Below are 27,019 nucleotides of genomic sequence, written 5' to 3' on the forward strand. Positions count from 1 at the left end.
CGTGGTTTTCGTTTTCCGTCTTCATCGTTCAAAATTGCCGGTCAACTTTGCGCCAATACTCTGGCGGAATGATGTGGCCTTACAGTAGCCAATTTGACGGGGCAGCATGCCTTCTAAGCATACTATGTACTTCGCAATAGCGTACTAGGCTTTGGCCCCTCGCTTCCGACTTCGATGGCCGGCGGTACTGTCATGTGGGCAAGATGCTGGAGCTGCCTGTTTACTTCTGCTTAATATTCCTTGCAGGCGGCGAATGGTAGAGATTGAAAGAGTGACTTGGATAGAGTATTGGGTCTCATTTACATTAAGCGATACGCTATGGTTTCTCCTCTTCAAAGAGTCGGTGATGAAATTGGAGGGGCTGTGAAAGCAAAATGTCACGAGTGAATACAAATCGCACTCAGGAGGTAGCAAGCCGAGACATGCAGAGAAGCGATGTCACAACGCTATCTGCTTAAATCCATTGGCTATTGGTGACCTTCACACGTCGCCCCTTGGATATCCTTGGAACAAGCGACTGAATTTTCTGCCTGGAAGCTCATCTCTTATGAAGGCTCTCACACACTGAATCAAGCTTAAAAGTAGTAGACTTCTAGAAGAGATCCCTATTCTCAAAATATTCCATTTGAAAGGACGCATTAGATCTAGATATCAGCAAGAATATCACATAAGCAAGCTGGAATAAGTATGCTCTCCCTTTTATTTGGCTACTTTCGACTGCGTCTTTTTGGTTGCATATCCATAGAAGAGGCATCCATTAAACCACTGGACCAAATCCAAGAGGAAGAGAAAATGGGAGTATACATCAGACTACGTTTAACAACAACAATAAATGGTTCCACAAGCAAAGTAGTAGCAGAAAGGGACTTATGTAGCGTCATTGTCGCAAACTATGGCACGTAGCAACCTTTACCTTCTACGATATTTGACATGAATAATGTATTCACATGGAGACTCTCCAATGTGCAGTATACCGGCCAATTTCCGATCTAATAGGACAGAATGGGCTCCAATGAGCTCCATCAACAACCCAACAGGAGCGTGTGCCTTCCCGAAGCCGGCTTATTGAAATCATTGTCTCGTACACTCCCGGCCCCCCTTTTGCGAATAATACAGGATCCGAGCTATTGATGTGAATCTACAAGGTAGCTAAGCCAGTTATATTCTCTCTGCCATGGTCTACTGGTTTATTTCATCTCATTTCGTCACATAATGCGGCATCTATGCAGTGTGATATGGCGTCAAGCCGCTTTTTCTGACGTCCAATGATTTGGTAGGGTCAGGGGGGGACTGAAAGAGAGAGAAAAGATGGCTTGCATGTGGCTTGACGGGATGATCCCACCTAATCATGTAGTAACTAGGTAATAGATATTACCCATGTATATTTGAAACTAATGGGCCTTGAAGGTTGATAGTGAATAAGCATCTTAACGTTTTAAGCAGAAATGGGAAGAAGACGGGAGTAGCGGCTAGACGGGAAGCTGTTATTCAAGCTTTACAAGTAGATACCGTTTGTGCTGCACCGCAATACCAAAAACAAGAAAAAGATTCCGCTCTTTTATTAGACTAACTTGAAAATCTCCCGTCCCAGATATCTGGTCCAGGATCACAAACCTCTGTACTACGAAATATCTATTATGCTCCCGTCATGGCATTATGTAAACAAGCATACGGGTATAACTTCCTTTTTGTACAACGTTATGCAGTCAACCCCCTATCCGGATGAAACTTGCCTACCTTCCTTCGACTGTGACCTCGACAAAAGCACGGTGTAGATTTACGGGCCCAGGTTGAGCAAGCAAGCCAATAAAAATGCAGAGTAGCTTTGTATCACTTGTCTTGTCTTCTCCAGAGACATAAGACTGCTCTCAAAGGTGCGGGGGTGATGGTTGTGAGGTAATGTGAGGCCTGTCACTGCTTGCTTATTTGATTTATCCCTTCACATGGAATGCGACTCTAGTGGCAAAAATCTGTACAATTACTTCGTAATGAGCTTTCAATTGTTATCTAAACATAGCTACGCTATCAAGAAAGCTTAAAACTATTGCTCGTTCCTGTAAATGCTGATATACTTCCGATCAGGGGCTTCGAATCACCGTAATATTTGACACGGTATGTCCCTGGCTGAGCATTGCCGTATGTCTCCCAGGTAATGTCCACTTCGCTCTGTCCCAGAATGAAATTGGTTCTTCGCCATGTGTAAACGAGGAACCAGTCTGAGTCGTCACGTACTTGTGTCCATGATCCGTCGCTGCCTTGCTGCTCAATTGCCGCAAAAGTTGCTTCTTGTCGGAGATTGTTACGCGGGTTAGCGGCCTGGAAGGTGACATTGACAGTATCACCGACGCTATATGTTGGATTCGGCTGCACCAGGACGCTGCCAAAGTTCTTGCCCAGCGGTGCGCTGTCTTGCACGACACCGGTAATGAAAGAGATCATGTTATTGCGGTTGTCTGGCGGAAGGGTGCCCTGAGCGGGAGTGGTGGTTGAGTTAGGCAAGAGGTAGTTCATGTTGCTGACGGTAAGGTTGATATAGGCATTGAGTTCATTTCTACCGAAGAGGGTGGAGGCACCCTCATACCGTTGAATATCATACTCTTCAGGAGTGGCGCAATAGTGAGAATAGCTGTTGGCAGGGCCGCCCAGGACGACGATAGGAGTCTCGTCAAGGAATGTGGCCGCCTGTTTCGCGACTGCGGCCTTCCATCGGCGACCAGACATGGTGGTAGCTTCGCTGGGACTGATAATGATGACGAGCTGGCCCACTCGAAGCATCTGAATGTCCACGATATCAGGGGTCCAGGCATATGGCGTGCTTACCTCACCAACATCCAAAAGAATAGGCTTAGGTTGCTGGCATGCAACTTGCTGAGGGCCCGGTGCCTTTAGCAAACCACCTACAACTCCCCAGAAAGGGTTATCCGGATTACCAGACTCTCCCTGGGTGAAATCGAAGGCGCCAGGCCAGTCAGAGGTTCCGGCAGCAAAAGAGTATCCGAGAGCAGCAGGGCAGGTCTGAGCCTTGGTACCATCTGGCAACGTAAAGTTAAAGTACCGCATATCCTGGAAGAAGTGGAAAGATTTGACCGAAGATCCAGAAACCGAAGTACCCGATGAATCTATACTGTTCTAAAAGTGGTGTAAGCTGAAATTACTTTAACACGACAATTACATATAGGGAAAGGTAATTATAGAGCCAAGAAAGAAAGAAAGAGGGCTCAAAACGGCTAATATTTCACTTACATAGATGCTCTGGGCTCCAGCGAATTGCCTACGTCCCATCTCGTAGCAGCTCTTGACTCCTAGATCCAAAGCCTGGAATTCAGGTCCTCGACCATGGCAGCTCTCCGACTTGCCATCTGCGCAAGTGCTATTTTCAAGGCTGCACTGTTGACCAGATCCGTCATCACACCACGCACCAAGAACATTGGGGGTGGTGTCGCCAACGTTGGCCTGACTGAATCCAGCCACAAAGCCCGGGGCAGCATTGGGATCATCGGCCATGGCACTCTCCAGGAGCCACGCAGCAACACCCTTGTTGTCTCCAGCAGCATGGGTGTTATTTCCAAGGAGAGAAGTGCCGTGGACGGGGAACCACGACAGAACACCAATGTTCTTTCCGTCCGAAGCACGCTGGAAGCGGAGGAGAGTCATGGTAGTATCGGTTTCTGCGTTATATTGAGCACGCTCCTCTTCCGGGTTGGCAAGATAGGCCCAGAGTGAGCGGTTGATGGCGCCATCCAAGATATCAGTTGTACCAACATCAAGGTAGCCTTCCTGGAGATTCTCATGAGCACGCTGGACGGCAAGGATGGCACCATTAACAATGGCTTGGTAACTCTGCTGGTCCCAGCCAAGAGATGTGATTTGCGGCAAGAGGTAGTTGAACCAGGCACCAGGGCCAGAGTGGCTGTGAGTTCCCGTCAAAGCAATGTTGTTCTGGCCATAGACGCTATATTCGCTGCCCAGGGCTTTTAGACCGTCTAAGAGGCCATTTCTCATGGCAGTGTCTCCGGACTGAGTGTCGAGGACCAGATAGACGAAGCGATCATTGGGGTTGTTCACGTCGCCGATGATGAAGGCACGGCTATACAGACGCTGGCGCAGGCCAGTTCCCGTCTGGCCAAGGTTGGCATATCCAGCAAAGTTGATTTCGACCACCGGGCCGGTGATGTCGGCCTTGCCAACGCCGATGAGATACTGTTGGCGATCCGCATTGGCGAACTTCTGGAACTTGTGCAGCTTGGCTGAGCTGATGGCGCTGAAAAGCACCACTGATAGGAGGGTGAAGACGCTCAGGACCGAGAGGGCTGATCGGGCCCTGCCGAGAGTGAGCGACGCCATGCTGAACGATCGAGATCGAGCTGGCGGCTTGGCTTCTTCAGCAATGATGCCGAGAGGGGCCAGCTTCTCCAGCCCGGCCGCTGAGTCTGCCATGCAGTATTTATATTTATCTATATCCTGGACGTTGGTTTAATCTGTTAATGCCCAATCTTGCGAACTAGGAAAAACAGCAGCGCCGGACAACTCTACGACAAGGGAAATAGCATCGTTATGCTCCTGCCCTTTGAGACATGGTGATGGCGTCCAAGGAAGGGGCGGCACGCCCGGCTGCCCTCCATCTTTTGAGTTTCGCGCCACTAGTCCTGAAGCAGCCCTGATTTACTGCCCTTGGCGGATTAGCTGGAGCCATGGTTCAGGCGTTCCTGCTGAAGAATGCTGTTTCTGCACAAGCTAGATGGTGGGGATGGCTTTAATTCGATGCTTGTATGGGGCTCTAGCATTAATTTGCTGCGACAATAGCTTTGATGCTGGCCAATCGTAGGTGAAAGCCTGGGTCTGGTGTACATTCTATGTTCACCTCTACCTTCACCTCCAACTCTACCTCTACGTCTATTTAATATTTTATATAATTCTTTTCTTCTATTCGCCGCTTCTATTTTCGTTTGGGCTGTCTGTCTTTACAAGACTCAATATCTGGTTTGTGAAACCGAGTTGTCCTCCTGATCTGCTTGTCATACTCGTTTATACAAATACCAAGCGAATGTGGAGAGGGTCATTCTAAGCGGTGCGGCCAAGGTAGTATTATTGCCATCGTCATTCATGCGACCCCATTCTGCGCGGCACGACTCACACTCACACCTCGTATAGCTACAAATAGGTAGTCAAGCAACCTCAATTGTTGAGAAGCTACAGAAGAATCCGCACAAAATCGGGGCATCCAGTTGCGCCGTGCGACGTCTTGAGCGCCCAATTGCCAGTGGATCACGGGCCATGCTGAGCCGATTGTCGTCACATCGCGCAGCGTGAAGGAGGGAGACTGCCCTGATCGCAGATCTTAGAGGCCGTTTTGCTGCGCTGCCTATCTGCTGCCCCTCACCCTCTCCATTGTGGTTGTTTCTTCTTCCATATCAAGCTTCGTCTCTGTTGGTTGTGGAGCTGAGAAGTGCGGGGAGCGCTAATCAAGTGCAATGGGTCACCCGCCATCCCGGCTCCATAGGGCAAATGCCAGTTGAGTCTGCCGAGATATGCGGAGTCCGTCAACCATAGCTATCTGCTGGAGCTTCTTGGCCCTGCTCTCTTGCTGCTCCATGGGTCATAGAATATGTCAGGATCTACAGCGTGTAATGGCGCATCAACACGTCATTATGGTCATCATGTGTCAGACGGGAAATCTCCAGAAGCAGGTACGGAGTACACGCTCAGATTATCGCCAGTCCTAGTCGACCGGCTATAAGCTTGAGATGAAGCATCGTCACCACCCACCCGTCAACGAATTGGTGGGATACACTAACTAAGCGTGGTGTCAAGGCCGGGTTATTCTGTACATCACCTCCTTGAACAGCATCATGTCCGATCGCCTGGCATGAGCCTCGGTCATGGATTCGAAAACAACAAATCCCTTGTCATTTGGCTTGTGCAAATGCCTAACCTGCGATGATACCTAAATGGGCTTTCCAGATTATTAAATGTATAATTCATGCGCTTTCTTCAAAGTTATTATTCCCGATGGCCAACTGCAGCCTCTAACGCTTGGTATGTATACAGCTGGAGGTGTTCTTCAACTAAATCCTCCAAGCCCCCACCCTATAACTTCCAAGACCCAATTCCTTTTCTTTTAGTTCGTAACACTCAAGTCGTGAATGGCAAGCTATGTGATCTCAAGAGGTGATTTATTTGTGCTGATACTTTATTTTCATTAACGTGGACTGGCTTCTATCAAAGGTCTATATGTAGCTGCCCCATGTCCACGCCCCATTACTCTAACTCTATCAAAGTCGTCATGCTTATTCGTAAGTCTGCCGTTATGCTTGCAAGCATCCACATTAGCAGATCTTCTCGCTTTTCATCATTATTCCATGTAAAGAGCCAAAACTACCAAACAAACGATTTCATGTACATAGGTCTAAATATCCTCCATTGTCAACCCACTATTGCTGTCATTGCTTCGCCGGGCGCGTTATTGTCAATGGCTTAAACGGCCTGCGGACCCTCTCTATCCCTGGCGGTGGGCCCAAACCAACTGGACGTCGCACACCACCTCTGGCTGTAGCGGAAACAAAAGTTGTCCTATGGAAGCTTGTGGCAGGGCGGTCTGGTACGGGAGCGGGTTCCGCGGGCGCGGCCTCCTCTTTCTTTATTTCCTTGGTGTCGTCAGCTGGCCTTGGCGGGGAGCTAGAGAAGCAGTGGTACTGCTTCTTAGAACTGCCGTTTTCAGCTTCTTGCTTTATTACACTAGGACGATTAAGAGCATTGCCGCTCACGAGTTTGTGTTTCGCAAATGACGGATCGACAGCAGGCAGCTTCGGTAGCTCGGGGCCTTTTGTCTCGGCTGCCAACCGGGCTGCGGATCGGGATGCCGCAAGCTGATATCGAGCCATAGACATGTCTGGACCATTAAACCCACCCGTTGGAGTCACTGGCTTCTTCGAAGATGTTGTTACAAACCCGAGCAAGCTTGATTGATCTGCTTTTCGTTTGGTGGTGCCCATCTTTATGGTCTTTTTAGCTGCTGCTGCCTTTTCTTCTTCAGCAGCGGCCGCGGAGAGGGTGTTTTGGTGCGCTCCAGCCGACACAAATCCGGGTAAAGATGCCATGGTAAAGTTGGATGCTTGCTCCATAGTCGTACTGTATTCTTTCTTCCACGGCCGTTCTTCGGCAACTTCTTCGTCGCTACCATAGCCTTGATTGTTTACACGCTGTCGTTTGGACCCCTTGGAGCGATATCCTTCCGAGTCACCTAGACCCTCCGCGTCTCTTGTGTCGATAGGGTCCACAGGAAATAGATTATCCTCCAGAGAGAACATGGGCGGAATCTTGTCAAAGATTGCTTTCTCACTGGGGAGATCTCTTGCAAGGATTTTTGCGGCTCCCTCTAGGACTGGTCTGTTAAATGATGCCCCTTGCTTGGAAAAAGCCGACGATGCAAATGGCGAAACAAAAGGCGACAACTCTACCTTGCTACCCATACCTTGAGATCCGTACAAGGGGCAGCTGAGATAGAGCAGTACCTGTGCTCTGGTCATAGCGACGTAAAGCAATCGTCTTTCTTCATCCAAGTCCTCTGCCCTCGAGTGAGGAATTGAGCCAGCATAGACAGCTGGTATAAAGACTATAGGCCACTCGAGCCCTTTGGCAGCATGAATGGTTGATATGGTTATTAGCGATTTTTTCTCTGCTCCTTCATCGTTTTTCTGGGCGTCAGATGCCAAAGCAATATTTGCCAAGAACCGCCCCAGAATGCTGTCGTCTTTGGCTTGATCAACATCCTCAATCTCGGGTAGCAGCTCCTCATCTGCGTTTGCCGAATCCCGCAAAAAGTCGTTGGCCAAGCTGAGGAACTCTTGAACGTTTTGCCATCTCTGCTCGTGATCTTCTGGATACTCTGACTCGAGATATTGCTTGAAATCGAGCTGTGATAGCAGCTTTTCAATAAGATTAATCAGCATTTGCTGGCTGCTCTCTGTGATTTGCTGTGAGTGATTTTGGAGATTTAATATCATTCTTATTACTTCGGCGTTGAGTTTCTGTTCCATCTTGGGCAGTATCTTTGTCGTCGCTTTACGGCTGCCCTGGCAATGCTTTCTCAGCAGCGACCAGAGGCTCATTTTTTGCTGTTCGGCTTCTTCTATAAGACGCTTGATTGTCGTGTCTCCGATTCCTCGACGGGGGACATTAAGGATTCGTGAAACAGAGTCATTGTTATCCGGTTGATATACGACACGCAGATAATCTAGCAGAACTTTGATCTCTTTTCGTTCGTAAAACTTGTGACCGCCAATCATCCGATAGGCCAGCCCCGCCTTGCCTAATGCTGATTCGATTTGTCTTGAAAGAGATGCGGATCTTAGCAGAATAGCCACATCTTCATATTTGAGCATCTCCCCAAACATCGTGACAGCTCGTTTAATCTCGGAGACAATCCAGTCGCCCTCTGCAGCAGAGCTCTTTAATTTTCGTAGAACTGGTCTTGCACCTTTTGTATGAACTGGAAGAAGCACTTTTTGGTACCGTTTCTTATCTTGCTGGATAACAGTTAGAGATACATCAAGAATTGACCGAGATGACCGGTAATTTTCCTCTAGCGATATTTCATCTGTTTGGGGAAAGTCTCGCAGCAGTCGATATAGGTTTCGGATCTCAGCTGATCGCCAGCCGTAAATACTTTGGTCAGGATCACCAACAATTGTTATGCGTTGACGAGCCTGGCCAAATAATTTCATCAAATCGTATTGAATACCATTTGTGTCTTGATATTCGTCAATGAGAACGGCCTGAATGTTTGAGACGCAAGCTGGATACGCCCTCAACAACTCCACGCAGCGCACTAGTAGGTCGTCATAGTCTAGTAAGTTTGATCGTTCCAAGTGCTCCTGGTACTCCCTGTAGCACTCATTCAAGGATGGATTCTCAGGTTGCTTCTTATTTGCAGGTGGGTCGGCTACATGGCCTTTGGCTTTCTTCTTGCTGATCCATGATCTTGCGTATCCTGGGTCAATGTTGAAGTCATGACGTTTGCATATCCGCTGAATAATCGCCCTGGAATCGCCATCATCTGCAATTCCAAACTTGGAATCAAGACCTATGTGCTTGCCATAGGCACTGAGATATCGCCGGGCAATGGAGTGAAAGGTGCCAAGCACAATTTTCTTCTCGCTCTCCGGGCCAAGGACTTTTCCAATTCGCTCTTTCATTTCACGGGCAGCCTTGACCGTAAATGTCGCCACGACGATGTCTGATGGCTGGTAGCCCGTTTGCTGAACTAGCCATACGACGCGTGAGGTTAGGGTATGTGTCTTGCCACTCCCCGGGCCCGCTAGAATAGCAACTGTTGATGCATTGGAGGTGACAGCACGGCGCTGGGCCGCATTTAGCGACTGTAAGATTGGATTTTCAGCCGAGGTCGTTGACATGGCGCAGCTTGAAGCGAAAGCCGCCCGTGGTGTTTATACCTGGCTAGGAACTGAGATTGAGCATCTGAATGGTAGGGCAGTATTTGCGCTCTAAGCCAACCAAAGCGCCTAGAAGCTCGACATTAAGCAGCGGATAAATATAGAACTGAGCTGATCTCGACAATGTCGTCTCATCTTATCAATTCACCACTTATCTGACGTCGCCATCCAACGCGTCGATACAGCAGGCAACCAACAAGCGCATCGCGAACTCACGTGACTTAAATAGCTTAGTAAGCCGACGGACAAGAAGCCTGCTATTTGTCTAGGATACACTCTTTATCAGTACAGCATGTGTCGCATCTCATTTTGTGATGTGATGTGATGTGAAAGAATGCACGAGATAAGAGAAAACGTCATCCATCATCTTTCGTGCTCTTTGGAAGTGAGTAGCATCAACTACAGCCGCCCATATGTGATGGGCGATGAGTGATGAGTGATGAGTGATGAGGAATACATAAGTTCACATCACAAAGACTAGTTGCCAATATCACAAATCCATGGTTCAAGATGGCGTGACTCCTCCTCTTTTTAGGGTGAAGCCATCTGCATGTTGGTGAACTTGCCAAGTCCAGTCTAAGCCTTGAATCTCCAGCGATGGAATTCAGCTCATCACCAGATCGTTAGCCGTATCTGCTCTGGCGGTGTGCCTGTGCCTGAAGATGTGACGAGACAAAACAGGCTGTTTTTTTGGGCACAGGGCGCCGATCACCGCTAGTAAAGTGGCTGGAGGGCCATCATTCGCTACGGCATTTCATCACGCTGCTCTTATTGGGAGATATTTGGACGAATGAACTCGGGTATCACTGCTTAGGCAAGGATAGGTCCTGTCTCAGCGCCGGCGCTTATTAGCAGTATCATCTAGCGTCGCTTCTCCGCCGGCAAAGCTGGGATGGACATACGAGTGTATATATATAGAAATAAGATGACGGGAGTTTCAGAAGCTTAAGGAGAGAAGGAGCTTATAATTTAGAGAAAATCCCAGAAACACGGAACAACACCCACAATCAGGACCGCAGCCCGGGACTCATTAATATACGTCGTGCGGGTGCAGTCATCGCATCTTTTTTCTTGCCCTTTGGCTGCAGCATTCAATTGATGTTCCGCAGTGCCCGCCCCTCTGTGGGTTAGCTCTGGCGGGGCCTGCAGGTGGCGAGCTTTAGTGCCTGCATCAATATTTGCCAGCGGGCCAATCAGGGCACACCGGCGCCCGTCACGGCGCTTAAACCACCAACATCCATCCAACCACAGGCGCGAGATGCATCTTTGTGCTGCTCATGGGCCACGGCCGTTCGTGGGACGCCATGTAACCGCCCTCATGCACCGCATGCACCGCCCAGCCAGTCAGCGTCGCGCGAGCCGGGAATCTCCTGCGAACCCTCGCTCGGCCCCACGAGAGAGCGCCAGTCTTGATGCCTCCCAGCATCACCAGCCGCCGTGACGGCCCTATATACGCTCCAGATGCCGCATATTTCTCCTCATTCATGTCACATCTCTCTCGGGTAATGTTTCGCATTTCAAAGCCAGGAGGTCCCATAACGCAGTGATCGCCTTCATAAGAACGAGGTCGGTCTGCAACATGCTCCTGGGGATTTTTCCTTCATCATCGTCACTCGTCGCCGCCTTGTCTTTTGTACTTCTTTGGTCTGTCGCTCATTCATCGCCAACTTTTGGATCTTCAACTCCATTCGCAAAGAAAGATATTAGAGACGGTCCACCGCTGTCTGCTCGGGTTCTGCGGGATAATAGATTTCTTCCCGCACAGATTGGTGGTATCGTTGCGGCATACGGTGTTTCGTTGGTGCTGGTCGCCATCACCTTACTTGCGCTATCAAAAAGACGCAGAGAACATCTCCGGGGAAGTGATATACCCAGCTACGTTTTTCAGCCAAACTTTCCGGTTGCCGAGTTCCAACAACAGTTTGAGTTCACAGCTCAAGCTCAAGTCGAGGGCCATACAGTTCCTCCCTTGGTAATTCCCAAATCAGAGTCCTTCCACTCTGGTCCCTACAGTGCCCGGGTCTTTGATTTCAAGAACGGGTCATCGTCATACGTCATACCATCGCCCTCTTCATCTGCAATTCCATCAACTCTTGGAGTCTCACCGCTTGTAGACCAAAACGTCGTCGCAGCAGATAGAGCCATGGCGCAACAACAGCTTGAGGAAATGTACAAATACGTGATGGAGCACGAGGAGGCAAAGCAGAAGGGAATTATTCTCGAATCCCCGGTTGCGTCTCCGAACCCCCAGCGTGAATCAACAACATCTGAGAAGTCCAAGGGCCTCTTATCGAAGAAGAGCAAGTCTAAGCCCGCCGGCCTCAACTTGGCGGCTGCCAAGGAAGAGAAGTCCCAGTCAAAGACTTCAGCTCTCTTCTCCTCTCTCCTTTCCCCGAAGAAGAAGCAAGCCAAGATCGTGAGCATTTCGTCTCCCATCATGACACCAATGTCGGGGACTTTCCCTCAGCATGAGTCTCGGGAGATGAGCGCCATTCCGCCACGACACTATGCTCCTCCTCCTCCCCCACCTGTCCCGATGGACCAGGTGCCATTTGGTGCCGTCAATACTAGGGTTCCGGGTGCCCCGATTACTCCGGATATGTCACCCCAGAGCATTCAAACCATCGATGAGCGCATTGGAACTTCTCTTGATCGTAGCTCGAGGAACACCTTGCCATACACCGAGAGAGACCCCGAGTCGGCCACCTCGGATCACTCTCAGGTTCCTCTAGTCGGTCTTCCATCATCCCCTAAGCCTGGAAGCACGTTTCCTTCGCTTCCTTCCTCACCACGACCCGGTGCTTCCTTTTCTCGCCCCAACCCTCCCTCTGCGGTCCGAACCGGTGGCACTCTCCCCCTTCGCGCTTATGAAGAGCAACTCGGTTCGCCTTACGTTACAAACCAGACCACCAAGCAGACTGTCTTTGAGAGAACTGGACCTCTATCGCCCTCTGGCAGGACTCCATTCACCGCGAGCGCCGTGCCGTACTCTCCTTACCAGCCATATACCCCCCTTGTGCCAATCACTCCCGGCCTGGTCACCAAGGACGATCGCAAGCGCATGAAGAGGATGGTCCCCAAGACACCAACCTTGGAGATGGTCAAGAGCTCTGAGGATATCTGGTAAATAGGTGAAGGAGATCCCCGCAGAACTGGTAATCGTTATGTGCATCTTTTTTGTTTTTCTCCAAGCTTCTTTTGTTAGATAATTTTGTGTGGGCAGCCCCTGGGAGGGCAGCCCTTTTGGATCATGTCGCCGTGATTTCTCTTCTCTTCTCTTCTCTCTTTCATCAGAACAATGTCCCCCCATTCAGACATTCTGTTTTTTTATTCTTTTCATATTTATATACCAATGATTTGGGGCCAGGAGCAACAAGATTGAGGAAGAAGGAAAAATCATACCCGCATACTGTTTTTGACGACTGATGAGATTTTTTGAGGGAATATTTCATAAGCTCTATAGGCATATAAAATCTAGTATCTCTAATTGAGTATTTGATATTTCTAAAGAAATGGATTATTGGTATAAGAGTGATGCATATATAGGTATGCATTGTGTGACTTGGAGGCTGTTATATGTTGTTGAGTTTTGCTAAAATGACCACAGAGATGTAACTGCAGTAAGGAGCCGCGAAGTTGTTACGGCAATTGCGTATTTAGTATTTAGATATATTAGTCAACTTGGTAGTTGAGGCTATAACTTATCTTGGTATTTTGCGTGATGCTATACGCATGTGCTATGCTTTTATAACGAGCGAATGAAGTAACAGAGGCCAGTTAGCGCTTCTTTTACTCCTATTCCTTCTTTTCCTTTCATGCTCTTTTCGTTTCTTTTTTTGCCCTATTCTTCCAACTTTCTTTTCTTTTTCCATAAAGGATGCAGTACATAGGGCAGCGCAGAGTTAAACCATATGGTAACAGCTGAAGAGGAAGAGCTATCTCTGGCTTGCATTAGGTCCAAGGATAGATCCGCAACGTCTCATCCCCTTTCCATCTAGACCGCTCAGCTGTGGCGTCAATACGGAGGCCACATCTGGAACCTTTTCAGCTGCTTTATCTTGCCTTGGGTGTCTTCTCGCAGCCTCTTTCCTCCTCTTCTCTTCTAGGTATAGCCATAGGTATGTCAATATGGTTATTTTTTTCTTATCAATGGACCCCCCCCTGGTAGCTCAAAACACGACTAGACAGGCCTTTCAAGCAGCCAATGCTAATTAAAGTAAGGACGCCGATCTCAACTTCTTGCATGAAATATTGCATGAAATATTTCATGCAACAGCAATAGCGGGAATAAGAAAAAAAAAGACTAGTACTATCATACTGTATCAAAAGGCCCCCAATGGAATAGACACGACGTCATTTATTACAGCCCACTTGAAATGAGAGAATACCATTAAGACTAGGTAGGTAGTAGTGCGAGGTAGTATCATCTGACACGTTTGTTTCTTCGACCCCATACTCTTTAGATTGAGTCTACCGCGCCGATTCAGATTGGATTGTCCTTATGGAGTGCTTTGTACATACTACTGTTTAAAATTAGTGACCGACGCTTAGCTGTATGTACCGCATTGGATGCCTCTCGCCATGACCCTTGGACATAACAATACTAGTGATATCAATGGCATGTGTCTTCAGGTTCACATTGGGCACTTGTAGCCGTATTATGCATAGTGTGTTTTCTCGTTGGTGGACGATTGAAATTCTTTACCGAGTGTAATCAGTAGTATTGCTCATACACAACGTGTTACTCTGCAGCCTCTAGTCAACCTCTATCTCTATTCAAATCGATGACAGCCTACCAGCATGTACTGGACACGTCCTGCAGAATCTTTGATTTATGATAGGTCATAAAGTCCGCACAGGCGTGCCACTGAAAGGGTGCTAGGAATGCTTGCGGCAGGTTTTACGCCGCGTGGGCAAAAGCCTCGCTTATGCGAAGTAACTTGGAGTACAGGATCCGTGAAGGAATCAATATCAACTGCAGCCAATATCGATCGACCCGCTCGCGGGAGGCGGGGAATATGCACGGGAGGCAGGCTGTCACCATGTATGCCATGTATTGGGACTAGCCAAGACGGCTATCAAATAAGGGCGGGAGGGCATGACTGCATCCAGGCCTCCAAGAAGAGCGAGTGCTGGGCCTGTCAGGAATGATTGGCGCGGATTGTGTACCAGAACGTCGAGCACAGCTCCGGGAATGGTGGCGAGCCATATCCAGCGATTGGAGGTGGAGCGGAAGCTGAGCCTACATGCTGGTACAAGCAGACAACGTGGGCCAAGCCGGGAGATGACAGGTAACATCTCGACACTGACAGCTCTCACACAAGCGGTGCTTGGCCTGGGGGAGAAACAAAAGTTAGTAGCCGAGCGGTGATTTGGCGTCTCGCGACGGAAGTGGCTCCGGGGCCAGGGTGATTTGGCCCCCGGCACGAATCAGGAGTCGCTGAAGTCGCTATCGCTGGCAAATGTGCCGTGCCGAGCCTGGAGCTTGACGGGACTCGGGGCTGCCAACAGCATTATTCAGATTCCGCATTCCCGCGTGCCTCTAGAAGGGACCGGAACGCGAATAGGCCAATGGCGAATCGCAGCTGAAAGGAAAAAAAAAAAAAAAAAAAAAAAAAAGCCACACAGGCCAGAAATGTGGCATTTCGCAGCCAAGCTTGAAGAGCCAAGGACGAACAGTGCTACCTCGGTGGTGGTGATCCTTAGCATCGCGGCGATGGGTCCTTGCCGACCGGATTCTAGAGGTTCCCCGAACGGCCACTCAGGGCCTGGAGTAGGGCTGGAATTTGATACTTTGCTTTTTTAATTCCTCTTCATTTTCATTTTTCCTTTCTTTTTATCGGGATGGACCGGTATCCATGCCCCATCAGGTCGAAGGAGCTGAGAAGAAAAAATTTAACAGGCTGCTGTTCCCCCATAGCTAATTTGGGGCAGTACAGAAAATGTGCTCACGCAGCCAAGCCCGCGGCTGAAGACATTTCAAGTGACTCAAAAACGGCAACCAGGCAGGGGTGGTTTGATAGCAGAACGAATAGCGACGGCTGAAAATTCAAGTGAATGCTCTGTACCCAGTACTTTGCGCGGAGCACCCGAGACAAAACTTTGGCCATAGTGCGGCATATTGCGGCCATGGCGGCATGGCGGCGACTTCACGTGGCCATGTCTCGTTTACTAGTGCGTACCTACCTAGGCAGTAGCTATAATGGATTCCCATGCTGAGCACGAAGTATTTACTCCGTACGGAGCATGGCAATGACGATATACCAGCATTCTGCCACGAGCACGACGGAGTAATAGCATATCCATTAGTAGTAGGCCTCTTCACAGGGCTGACGGAGAGATTAAATCTTAGCGCCTTGAGTTGAGCCACAAAAGGCAAATGCTACCGATGTGGCGGCTCTCATTTCTGGCATTGTAATGCAATGACAGCGACCAGACCACGATCACGCTGCGCTAAATGAGCTTACGTCGCCGTCGAGGTTCAGCTCGCGCCTCGCGTCGCTTGACCCTGCGCTTTCATATCATTGTTGAAGCATCGAGATGATGCTTAGATTGGATGACGGGCAACCGGGCTATACACGTATGAGGGATGATACACGCACGGAACATTAATCATCGACTGGATATTAGCCGGAGGTTGTGTACTTGCAAAGTTACCCGCTGGGATGGGGACCGCTGTCACTGCGTCCCCAAAAATCGCCATCAATGGATGTCATTCGGGCTATTACCGAGCCGTGAGCATTTCCTTCGGTACCGCCAGCTGCCCAGGGCGCATGTGCTTTGTGAATAGCCAGTGGCGCCCTTAGCTAAGGAGCAGAGCACGTACACGAAAATACCACGGCCGCTAGCACCGTTCTGATACAGATGGCTCCTCCTTTGCGTCCTGGCGGCAGCTCGCCCAAGTAATATCATGTACAGTACCCACTACTTGGCGGTATGTGGGCAGTGTACGCGGACATCCGGCTTGTCTTACAGGCAGCAAGTGGTACAGGTACAGCGTTGTACAAGCAGCGGCTGCACAAAGTAATACGGGTGCTGCAGCATCCCGATGTCGATATGCGCGTGTTTTTCTGGGTTTGGCATGTGGTCTATGAAGAAGAATACTGCACCCCCACATACGAAGTTCTCCAAATATGCCTGCTTACCTACATTACTAGCAGCAGTATGAGAAGGCTGCCGGCATAACTACGAATGTCGTTGAAAAAAAAAAATATCAATGACCGAATAACCAACAGAATTAAAAAAAAAAAATTGGGCAGCAATAAACAAGGAGGTGGAGCATTGGCGCTGTCTCAATGAGGCAGACCCCTACGTGTACTCGCGGCGCTTGTCATAGGCACCCGCACTTCGTATTAGCGCTGCTGGTACCGGGCATGTAGCAGTAACCGCCTCCACCAGGTAGCTGCCAAGGGAGGTGGGGGAAGCCTCGGGTAGGCCTATTCGTCTTTTAGCTTTTTCCCTTTGCTCGTTCTGGCGTAGCCTCGCCTGATATCGGTTCCGGATCGTACGATGCTCCTGTGCAGCATGGTTGTCTCATCTCGCACACCTTTGTTTTGGGCAAACCTCTTCTTCCGGCTGTCCGTACCGCATTGCCGTGGCCCCAGTGAAGAAAGAAGCCCTCGCAGTCATACGTGTATCAACCCGAACCGAATCGAATCGAGACTGGAATTGGAAAGCACAATCACTTTTCGCAATCACACCTCGATCTGCCACTGGCCCGTCGATCTTCATCGATCCAGGCCATCCATCATCTATTCCGAACAGCGCAGAGCTAGGAGAGCCATAAGCCGGTTATCCATTATCCATCCCAACTGCTAAAGGGATCGAGAAGGGATCGAGACCAAGACGCGGAACACCACTATATACACTATATACCATTACGGAGTTAGTGCTGCCGGGCTGAATCAAGACCCCCCTGGCCACTTGTCTTGTCCCGTCGTCGTCACTTCTCAGGGCTTTCCCTTTTCATCGTTCACACTACCCAAGTGCCGTGCTGTCGTATCGTCCCTCTCTCTACGGAGTAATAATACTGCGCAGTAGCACTTGCGCCTCTAGAGATTACCATCAAATCTCATCGTCTCGCCTGCACGCTGCCCTCCCTGGCCATCCACACCGTTCGGCAGCGCTCACTGGGCGTCTCAGCAGCTCCGCCCGCTTTAAACTGTACACTACCTGGGCCCGCCAGGGAAGAAAGTGAAAAAACAGCTGATCCGATCGTGCTATCGCTCGTGAGAGCGTCCACAACTTCTGCATCACTCAGTCCACTTCGCTCATCGACCGCACGATCCTCTCCCAACAATCGAGTGACATTACATTAGACCCTGACGCTTTCTCACCTGGTCTCAGATTCTGCCCATTCTCGGTCTGTCGAGCCGGTTGACGCTGCATGAGCTGATCCGAGAGCTTCCCCCGGTCTTTGCAGCCGCCATTCCACCCAAAGCGCCCTTCCTCTTCCCCTCCCATGGCCGATGAGGATGGCACCAGCGGGCTTGGGTTTGACGACCCAAGCTTCGGATTCATAGGCGGTGGTCCCGTGCCTCTCGATGCAATCTCAGATCCTCCAATTCTCCCCAACGGCGATCCCTCCGGCGCTTTCCTAGATGCTGGCGCCTGGTCCTTGGATGCATCGCCGCAAGCCAGCTCGTACGACATAAGCAGCGCCAGCAACACCGCTCTCCCCTCTGCGCATCCAGGATACTTGTCCCCGTCCTGGCCGACCCCGACCTTCGACCCTCAACAGCAGCAACAGTTACCCGATTCTTCCGGGTTTGGTGGCTTCGGTCTGCCCAACATCGATCCTACGTCAGTCTACCTCTCCAACCAAGTGGCTACCAAGCGGGGCGCTGCCCTCCCAGTGTCAAAAGCTCCCCTACGCTCTGTAGCCAAGTTGAGTCCTGCTCTGCAGGAACAGCTGCGAAACATCGCGATGCCCCCTCACCTTCTGTACGGATCGCCCAAGAGCGCCTCCAGCCCCGAGTCGGCGAAGACGGGAATCGGCTCATCGCCTGACATCTCTGGAGGCTCCCACCGAGATTCTCGGAAGCGAAAGATTTCCGCTGATGACTTCGACGACGATGACCTTCTTGAGGAAGGCGGTAAGCCGGTCAAGAAGACTGCTCACAACATGATTGAGAAGCGTTATCGCACCAACATTAATGACAAGATTGCCGCTTTGCGAGACAGTGTCCCCAGCTTGCGTATCATGTGCAAAAGCGCAAGAGGAGAGGACACAACCGAAGACCGTGAAGAACTACATGGCCTTACACCAGCCCATAAGCTCAATAAAGCAACTGTAGGTATTTCAGTATTTATGGTTTTGACGCTACGATTAAGGGGGCGATGAATATCAGAATCACTAAACGCTTGATGAATAGGTTTTGAGTAAAGCCACGGAATACATTCGGCATCTGGAGAAGAGGAATAACAGACTCCTTGATGAAAATGGCGTCATGCACCAGAGAATCGCCGCTTTCGAGAAGCTATTCATGGCCGGTGCCATGAATGGTTCTATCCCTTCGATGCAGCAGCCTACACCGATGCAGTATCCCCAAGATGGCCAATCGCAGCAGCAGTCACAGCAATCCCAGCAACAGCAGCAGCAACAACAGCAGCAGCAACAACAGCAGCCTCAAATGACACCCTCCCCGCTGGAAATTTCTCAAGAAGGCAGTGCAGGACCTGCTGGCATGATCGATGTTCCCGAGGACATGAAACGAATCCTTTCTGCCCAAATGGCGACTGGCCAGCCATACCCTGTGCCTCAGCAGCAGCAACTATTCCGCCCGAATCCAGCAGTGGTCGGCCAGCAACAGATTCGACAAATGCAGCAGCAAGGGCAGCAAAACGGATGGAACAGCGCAGGCCCCTATTTTGGCAAACTGATGGTGGGCTCGCTGGCCGGACTGATGATATTGGAGGCAGTTCGGGAAGACGAGACCAGCAACGAAGAACCCCAAGGCCGCGGGTTATTCGCCGTCCCCTTACAGCTTCTCAAATATGTCCCATCACAGCTCCATTTGCATTGGGTGGGAATAGAAACCCCCATCCCTCTCAAATTTATGCTTCTTTTCGGCCTGATGCTGTGGGTTTTCATACCATCAATATTTTCTTTCTTCAATCGAAGCCCCAAACAGCAGCAATCTACTGCTATACACCCTGCTCCTTCTCTCGCATCTCCCATTAGCGTCCGCCGTCGTGCTTGGGAGACGGCGATTCAGACTGTCTGGGTACCTCACCACAACTTCTTCCTGGAAGCCGCCGCATTGATGCTCAAGACGCTCAAACTCAGTGTCCGCAATGTATTTGGCGTTCATGCCTACCAGCTCTTGACCGGATTGACCCCTGAGCAAGAAGTGGCTCGAGTCAGTGCCTGGGCTACCGCTCTGGATGCCCAGCTCACTGGTGGTGACGCAGAGATTTGCATGACCCGCCTTATTCTAACACTTCTCGCCTCTGGAACCGTGCCAAATACACCCAGCGGTTTAATGCTCAAAGCGCTTCATGTCCGCGTCCTCTTGTGGGATCTAGGTCAGAAATGGTACCAGCTAGGACTAGTTAACTTTTTCGCCGCCAAAATTGCACAGCGACAGTGGAATGCCGCCCGAGACCTGAACCAAAGGCTGATGAATAGCTACCAAGAAGACGAGGACTCCGAGGTGAAGCGATTGGAACAAATATTGCCCGACCACTTGGCTGCTTTGGTCGAACAGGACTGTGACAAAGTCCTCAATGCCACAGTAATTCAGCGAGCTCACAATTTGGCGTTCAACTTGGAAACAACATATAATGCGATCCCGATCGATGGCATGGATTCGGTAGTCGACGATACCGCGATTGGATCTCCCATGGATGCTCTTGCGGCTTGGTGGTCAACAGCCAAGGTACATGATATTTTGACAGCCACACTGTCTGACAATGATGAGGCATCAAAAGATCAGGGGGTAATGGAACTGGCCGTTAAAGTTGCGCCTTTTGGTTCTCATGCTCGAGCACGGGCTGTTATGGCCCGTTCTGTACTCGCTCATTATTCACGTGGGCAAAACATTGCTGCAGCTGTTCAAGTCCTTCGGATCGACACTAGCAGCAGCCAGCTTATCGAACCCATGTCATTTGCTACCGCCGAACCGAATCCCTTTGCCAACCTCGCGCCTATTTCTCCTATTCAGTCGAATACTCCTGATCCCGACCTTGAGCTTTGCCTGCGCTGCGCCACAGCTTCGGCCCATATCAAGCGTCTGGGTGGAAAGGCTGCCAGCAACAAAACATATGTCCGCACCTCTATCGAAAAGGTGATTGATTTATCAACGAAAACGAGAATGTCGCTTTTGAGCTTTACATCGGTCATGGAAGTTTTAGCGCAGATCTTAAAGCACAAGGATACAACAAACAGCTTTGCACCGCTTGTAGAGAGGCTGGCTGCCATCCTACGGCTCTGGATGGGCAGTCCACTGGCGCTAAATTGCGGCGTACCACCTGATCTTCAAGATAAAGTAATTAACCGATGCCTAACCATTACGAAAAGAGTGGTGGGTATGGATGTTGACACTGGCTACGAAACCATGACGGACGACGAAGACATACACCGATGATTGACGATGGATTTTGCAGAGGGGGGGAATTAAAATCGAATACCATGCACAACTACGTTTCAAGATTTGCCTTGCGATACTCTACTTCTCGTTTTATCTTTCGGCCCTTTCGAATCTTTTGTCCTTTTTTTTTACAATTTATCTCTCTTATTGAGACCAGCTAAAACAGGTGTGCGATGGAAGACGAAGACTTTTACAAGACAACGTCCCTCTGATGACCTGCGAATGTGTGTATATAGAAAAATTTATATCTGGAGTGACCGGCCTCTTTACGATGTTATTATGCTACAAGGCAGGGAAAAAAATTCTAGAAGGAAAGTTGGCGATTAGGGAAATTAACCATTGTATTTTCATAACAGGACAACTTTTTCCTTTCGCCCTCTATTTCCCTCTTTTCTTCTTCTTGTTTCTTTTGGAGCTATTTGGGACTATCTCTGTTTAGTATTTTGCTTCCTTTCCTTCAACCTTTATCCTGTCTTTTTTTTAACTCCTTGTTATTTCTTTTGTCGCTTGCGGTTCGATACCTGGTTAGGCATAGTGCATAGTGAATTTTGGGCATTTTTTGTTATTAACTGGCGCTCATAAAAGAAGGGATAAGGAAATCCCGAGCAAGAATGAAAAGAAGAAAAAAAGACGAATGTTAATATATATGATTGTGTGTTGTGAATGTATATGAAATTTTATTTATGGTCTGTCGTTTCTTGGTGATGTATGCAAATACATGGTTTATCTGAGATGTGAGTGGCATACGGTTTTAGTGCAAAGCAAAGGCAAACATGAGGGAAAGTTATATGTTGCACTAGATTCAATATGTAAACATGTGAAAACGAGATTTTGGGCGCATGTGCTCATTGGTGGTTGAATCTAGACGACAAATACAATCATGATGCCCTTCAGCTTGTCAGATTCCAGCTTCAACTTTCAGTCGCCATGTCTTATACGTATTGACAAGTTCTCTTTCTTTTAACACACAGCGAGTTTTGTCTATCTCTGCTACTGTAGCATTTTATGTAATCTGCTATGTATTTATATTATGACCCTTCCAAGTTTCTTAGAGAATGGGCTAATGAAATGTTTCTCCCCGAGTGCCGTCCTGTCTTGCTACCTGCACTCCTCTGGGGGTTTAAAAACTTTATTTTTATTTATGACTTGTTTCTGGAGAGTGTGACCTTTTACTTTTACCGCAAAAAACATTGTTAGAAACAAAGCCCATCTATTTAAAACAACTGACTCGCTGCTCTTTCTATACAGGATGTCCCCCCTGTACATCACTGATTCTAGGAGCTACCTATTGGGAATCGATACTCTAACATTTCTTTATTTCTATTTTTCTTCTTCTTTCTATCATATTTGAGAATTTATACAGAATCGACTCTTTGTTTGTATTTTCTGATAGTAGCTCAGAAGAAGTTGTATCATTCTCTGCTCCAACATCAAAAGTACCGTTTGGTTCCAGGTACCTCACCAACAGCTACAGCTACGGACCCCACGTGGCACAACGTCATCCCGCCCAGCGCCAGGGGACCCTTAACCCGCAACCTTACGATTTCCCCTCCAAACCAACCAAAGCCAATCTTCACTTCACCTCAACCTCAAACTTCTTCTCATACTCTCCCCCCCTCTCTTTTTTTTCTCACTCCCATCATCACAGACACAATGGCCACCACCGCCACAGCCACAGACTTCCCCTTCCCCCGCGAATACTTCTTCCCCGCCTTCTTCACCCGCCAGCCCAACCTCACCATCCACCACTCCCAGCTCACCAAATGGTCCTCCCTCGTCCTCGCCTACGCCCGCCACCACCGCATCTTCCGCCTCGCCCTCTCCGCGGCCGCCGACTCGGAACTCTTCTTCAACCGCACGCTCGATCGCCGCCTCGCCCCGCCCGATATCCGCGAGGTCATCGACTTTATGCGCAAGGACGGCCGGGCAGAGTATCTCCAGCCTGGTGACGCTGGTAGTAGCAGTAATAGCAATGGCGATTCTTCTTCTACGGGGGCTGCGGCGGTGGCTGCTGGGGACGTGGTATTGATATACTGGCGCAAGCCGCAAGAGTGGGCTGCCCTGATAGAGGCCTATGTGGACGAGACGGCGCAGAAGGGAAGCGTGTTGACCGTATATGAGCTGACAGAGGGAGAGAACACTCGAGGGACAGGTATGTTGCTACATTGGACTATACATACTGAAAATGAAAAAGCTCTAAAACGAGATGCTACAGAATTCCACGGAATGGACAACGGCGTACTCATGAAAGCCCTCAACATCCTCGTCAAACGAGGCAAAGCCCAAATCTTCGGCTCGGAAGATTCTCTTGGTGTCAAATTCTTCTGAGGCAGTCCCCTCCATCTCTATTAACTAAAAACAAGTACAAAGCGAAATGCTGCAAAACTGCAGTCCGACATATTACCACCGTAACCATGCACAAGGGCCACCATCAACTAATTTGTCCCTCCAACACCGCCTCATGTTTCCTTCCCAAACTCCGTTATATACATGCGTCATAACAAAATGCGACCACTGAATCTTACAAACAAATCGGCGCCTTACTCTGCCTCGAGCAGAAACTTCTTATCAAACCGCACCTGCTGCGCCATTGCCACATCGAGAAGCCAGTCCGGTGATACCACCCTCGGCTCCATGTGGCCATTTTCTGCCATCTCCTTGAAGCGTTTCCATAGCTGCTTTTCTTCCGGGGTAACGCCACTCAGCAAATAAACTGGTTCAGGAGGTGCAAACCCGTCTTCCTCCGCGGTGGTTGGCTTGATAGTCGTTCCGCTTCGCGCACGATAGATCATGAACATGGCACCGTTGGCTTCTGCAATAGTGCGATAGCTCTCGGGTCCGTTTCTGATCTTATCAGTGCAGTATATAGGAATGCTTCGAAGCAGTTTGCCGCGGTGAGCCTTGGCTCTGGCAACAGACTTTTCGAGATTAACGTCGTACTTGGCTTCGGCCTCGGTATCTTTGAGGATAAAGTCTTCCACATCTTGAAGCTTGCCCGTCTCGAGAGTCTTCTCGATAAACGTTGAAGATATGACAGTCGGTCCGCGCGCTAGGGCGCACAGGAACTTGACAGTTCTTACAACATGCGGTGCCGCCAGATAGTCACAAGGTTGACCTTCCTGGACAATCTGAATACCAAGATCGCGGAGTTTTCGCTGTAGATATATAATTAGCCAGCGTGCTTTAATGGTGTGGTAAATTCAATTCAAAAAGAAGGGCTAGAAAGGAAGGGATAGATAAAAGAGCTTAACAAAGGCAAAACATTCGGAACTCACTCGATCTTGATCTTCTTTAATCTGACTGCCCACCCATCTAGTAAATCCTGTTAGGATAATGCGCATCTCAACGCCAGGCAGAGATGGTCTCGACTTCTTGGCCGGCCGATCCTCATCGTCATCGTCATCTTTATGGCTTGTTGAAGACTTTGTGTTGATGTTCTCCTTCTCTGTTAATTTCGCAGCTAGCTTGCCACCGAAAGGAGCTCCAGGCTTGGTATTTCTCTTCTTCTCCTTTTCATAGAGAGCGATATCTGGAGCGATTAATGAGAGCCTATCCATAGCCTTTGTTTTAGCACTACGTCCACCAGTAGACAAGGATGCAGGCGTCTCATTTTCTTTGCCTGCGACTGCGGGTCGGGCTCTTTTGGGCGTTACGAGAGACTTGCTGGGCTGCGCCTTCTTTGCTGCTACCGCCGATGGAATGCTATCCTCCTCGCTGTTGTCTTCATCCATAGCATCGGGGTCCTCTTCCTGTGGGACTTCACCAATCACAACGCCCTCCATGGGACCATGTGAATATGCATTGTCTTCTGCGGCCTCGAGAATCTTTCTCTTCCTTTTGGCTCTCGGTGACATAGATTCCTCGCCTCCGGGGTAATATAAATCTCTCAGCTTGGACTCATTAAAATAGGTTTGCCCAATGATTTCGCCCAAGTTTGTCCGAATGGGGAAGTGATTATACTTCTTTACATTGACCGGCTGGATCTCGCACTTCGCGTAGCTCTCTTCAATCCAGAGATGGTTGACAACAGTGATACCCCATTCAGGAGCAGCCTTGCACTTCTCGCTAGAATTGCGAGCTGTAATGAGATGGGTGTTGTCCGCCTTCATCGTCTTGGTGAACTCAGCACCACAAGCCTTGATGAGGTTCTCAAGATATATACGTGCCTCACCACCATAGTTAGACACTGTGATGCGCATATCCTTGAAGCCCGGGATACCATTCTTGGGAATGGGATAATGAAGCAATCGCCGTAGGGGCGACGTCCAGTCATTATGAGCAATGAGGAAATAGAGCCAAGATAAATTGCCAACTTCCTTGCACGATTGAGAGGCTCGCACGTACTGCTCGCCATCCCGATACTGGCAGATCAACGTGTCGCAGTCATCGACATCTTGCACCAGCCGGCCGCCGCCATAAATGATGATATCCTTCAAGGCATTTTCAAGACGGGCGGTGATTTTAAGATCCGCGCCGAGCAAGATTTTCTTGTCTTGGAAGACAGTAACGGGTGGTCTGGCAGAGGTTCCATCGGATAGAGATATAAACTCGGGATTGGCTGATGATGCTCCGACCAGGTTATTATTAGATGGAATATCGAGGTCTTCGTCGGGACCTTTTTTCAGAATCTCGGGGTCGGGAAGAAGGTAGGGTCCTTCGTCGATTCTCTTTCCCAGCTTGAAGCAATCGTCAAACCTGAGCAAAATGCGTTAACATTAGATTCATACGAAAGAATGAAAATGAAAATCTGCCAAGTGATGTAGATGCTTACCAGTGTGGCAATACAATTTTGCCCTTCCAGTTCTTCTCCAGCGCAATCACAACCTTGGGGTGGCTCATGGACAGCGCACAGATGTGTGTCGTCAACTTGCCTACATCCTTGGACTCTTGTCCACCCAGCGCCATGGTTGCTCCTAGGATGCTCTCCTTGTCCATCTGTGGCAGATCCGCACATGTAACCATGACTTCTGAGAAGATCATGCGGGGGTCAGGCGAAAATGGCCGTACTTGAGCTTGCCTCCGTCGAGATATTGAGACTGTGATCCACTGTGTTGACACAACGGGGATCATAAACGCCTGTGACTCGACATATTGAGGGAAATCAATTGTGTTGGAGATGATGTGTGAGACTCGTTCAATCGGGAGGGATCCATCACGTCGATAGTCGACCGCCGTGGCACCGTGTTCTGTCAGAATAGCTTGGAGCTGGAGAGATCAAGGGTTAGATGCGAAAGGCTCTCATTGTCTTGAAATTGTAGATAGAGCACGTACACTGCTAATTAGCTTTGGAGGTAACGAAGCGCTGGGCACGAATGCGATGGCGCATTCGCTGAATATGCCGGCGGCATCAGCCATGGTGGAAGGATGCGGTAGCTCCAATGACACGAGCCAAGTCTTTGCAAATTTATAACTGTTGCGCAGGTGTTATATGGTAGCTCTCAAAACTCTTTCCCGTTTCGTTTCAGTATCCGTCGTATGTGAAAAGCAACTTTCAAGTTGCAATCTGGACAAAGAAAAAGGGAGCTGAGCGCATCAGAAAAAAAAAAGGATAAGCGTGAATCTTGACGTAGCCAGAGGCAGGTACGGCACGCTGCCTTAGCTCTTTCTTTGTTTGTGGCCAGACGCGCTCCTCGGGCTCTTTACGCGAAGTAGGCAGGCTGTCACATGACTGTATGGGGAGTACTTGGACTTGTTTGATAAGCCTATGGAGGGACAAGACGAAGGTATCGATACTTGCGACACGCGAACATGGGGAGCAACTAACATTTTATGCCCCGCCGTACCTAGTACTTGTAGCTGCTTTCTAAGATGTCTTATTAAGCGCTCCAGGACGAACATCAGGGCAGAAACATCTTACGATTCAGATCCCAATCCCTGCCGCAATCCTACATCCTGTAGTGGTGGCATCATCTGAATTATAATCGGAATAGATTGTCAAGATTCAAGATCTTTACTTAATACATAGACAATAGACAG

At 49.3% G+C, this 27,019-nt stretch overlaps 5 protein-coding genes across 5 annotated transcripts; 3 read left to right on the forward strand and 2 right to left on the reverse strand.

Moving 5' to 3' along the window:
* Positions 1-2,025: 2,025 nt before the first annotated feature.
* On the reverse strand, positions 2,026-4,344 carry GGI43DRAFT_424140 (Neutral/alkaline nonlysosomal ceramidase; the record flags this gene model as incomplete). Its single annotated transcript, XM_083208327.1, has 2 exons — positions 2,026-3,129; positions 3,244-4,344. 2 exons carry the CDS (start codon positions 4,342-4,344, stop codon positions 2,026-2,028), a joined length of 2,205 nt encoding a protein of 734 aa, XP_083058586.1.
* A 6,687-nt stretch (positions 4,345-11,031) lies between these two features.
* On the forward strand, positions 11,032-12,579 carry GGI43DRAFT_385707 (uncharacterized protein; the record flags this gene model as incomplete). The annotated part of the gene is made up of 1 exon (XM_083203692.1): positions 11,032-12,579. One exon carries the CDS (start codon positions 11,032-11,034, stop codon positions 12,577-12,579), a length of 1,548 nt encoding a protein of 515 aa, XP_083058587.1.
* A 5,799-nt stretch (positions 12,580-18,378) lies between these two features.
* Positions 18,379-21,040, forward strand: GGI43DRAFT_424143 (basic helix-loop-helix domain-containing protein; the record flags this gene model as incomplete). Its single annotated transcript, XM_083208328.1, has 2 exons — positions 18,379-18,744; positions 18,827-21,040. The coding sequence occupies 2 exons, from the start codon at positions 18,379-18,381 to the stop codon at positions 21,038-21,040; spliced, it is 2,580 nt and encodes an 859-aa protein (XP_083058588.1).
* Positions 21,041-22,696: 1,656 nt separating this feature from the next.
* On the forward strand, positions 22,697-23,371 carry GGI43DRAFT_385709 (ESCRT-II subunit protein VPS25; the record flags this gene model as incomplete). Its single annotated transcript, XM_083203693.1, has 2 exons — positions 22,697-23,195; positions 23,259-23,371. 2 exons carry the CDS (start codon positions 22,697-22,699, stop codon positions 23,369-23,371), a joined length of 612 nt encoding a protein of 203 aa, XP_083058589.1.
* On the reverse strand, positions 23,173-26,707 carry GGI43DRAFT_410212 (BRCT domain-containing protein). Its single transcript, XM_083206598.1, has 4 exons — positions 26,315-26,707; positions 25,815-26,248; positions 24,319-25,738; positions 23,173-24,198 (listed from the first exon to the last, which is right to left on the reverse strand). The coding sequence occupies exons 1-4, from the start codon at positions 26,396-26,398 to the stop codon at positions 23,584-23,586; spliced, it is 2,553 nt and encodes an 850-aa protein (XP_083058590.1). The 5' UTR covers positions 26,399-26,707; the 3' UTR covers positions 23,173-23,583.
* Positions 26,708-27,019: the final 312 nt, after the last annotated feature.

Source organism: Trichoderma evansii (assembly GCF_050947405.1).
Source record: "Trichoderma evansii strain SZMC 28006 chromosome Unknown GGI43scaffold_16, whole genome shotgun sequence".
NCBI lineage: Eukaryota > Fungi > Ascomycota > Sordariomycetes > Hypocreales > Hypocreaceae > Trichoderma > Trichoderma evansii.

Coding starts and splice junctions, on each gene's coding strand:
- GGI43DRAFT_410212 (XM_083206598.1), bottom strand. CDS start 26,398: ATGGCTGATGCCGCCGGCATATTCAGCGAATGCGCCATCGCATTCGTG. Junction 26,249..26,314: donor CTCCAAAGCTAATTAGCAGT/GTACGTGCTCTA, acceptor TGATCTCTCCAG/CTCCAAGCTATTCTGACAGA. Junction 24,199..24,318: donor TTAAAGAAGATCAAGATCGA/GTGAGTTCCGAA, acceptor ATATATCTACAG/CGAAAACTCCGCGATCTTGG.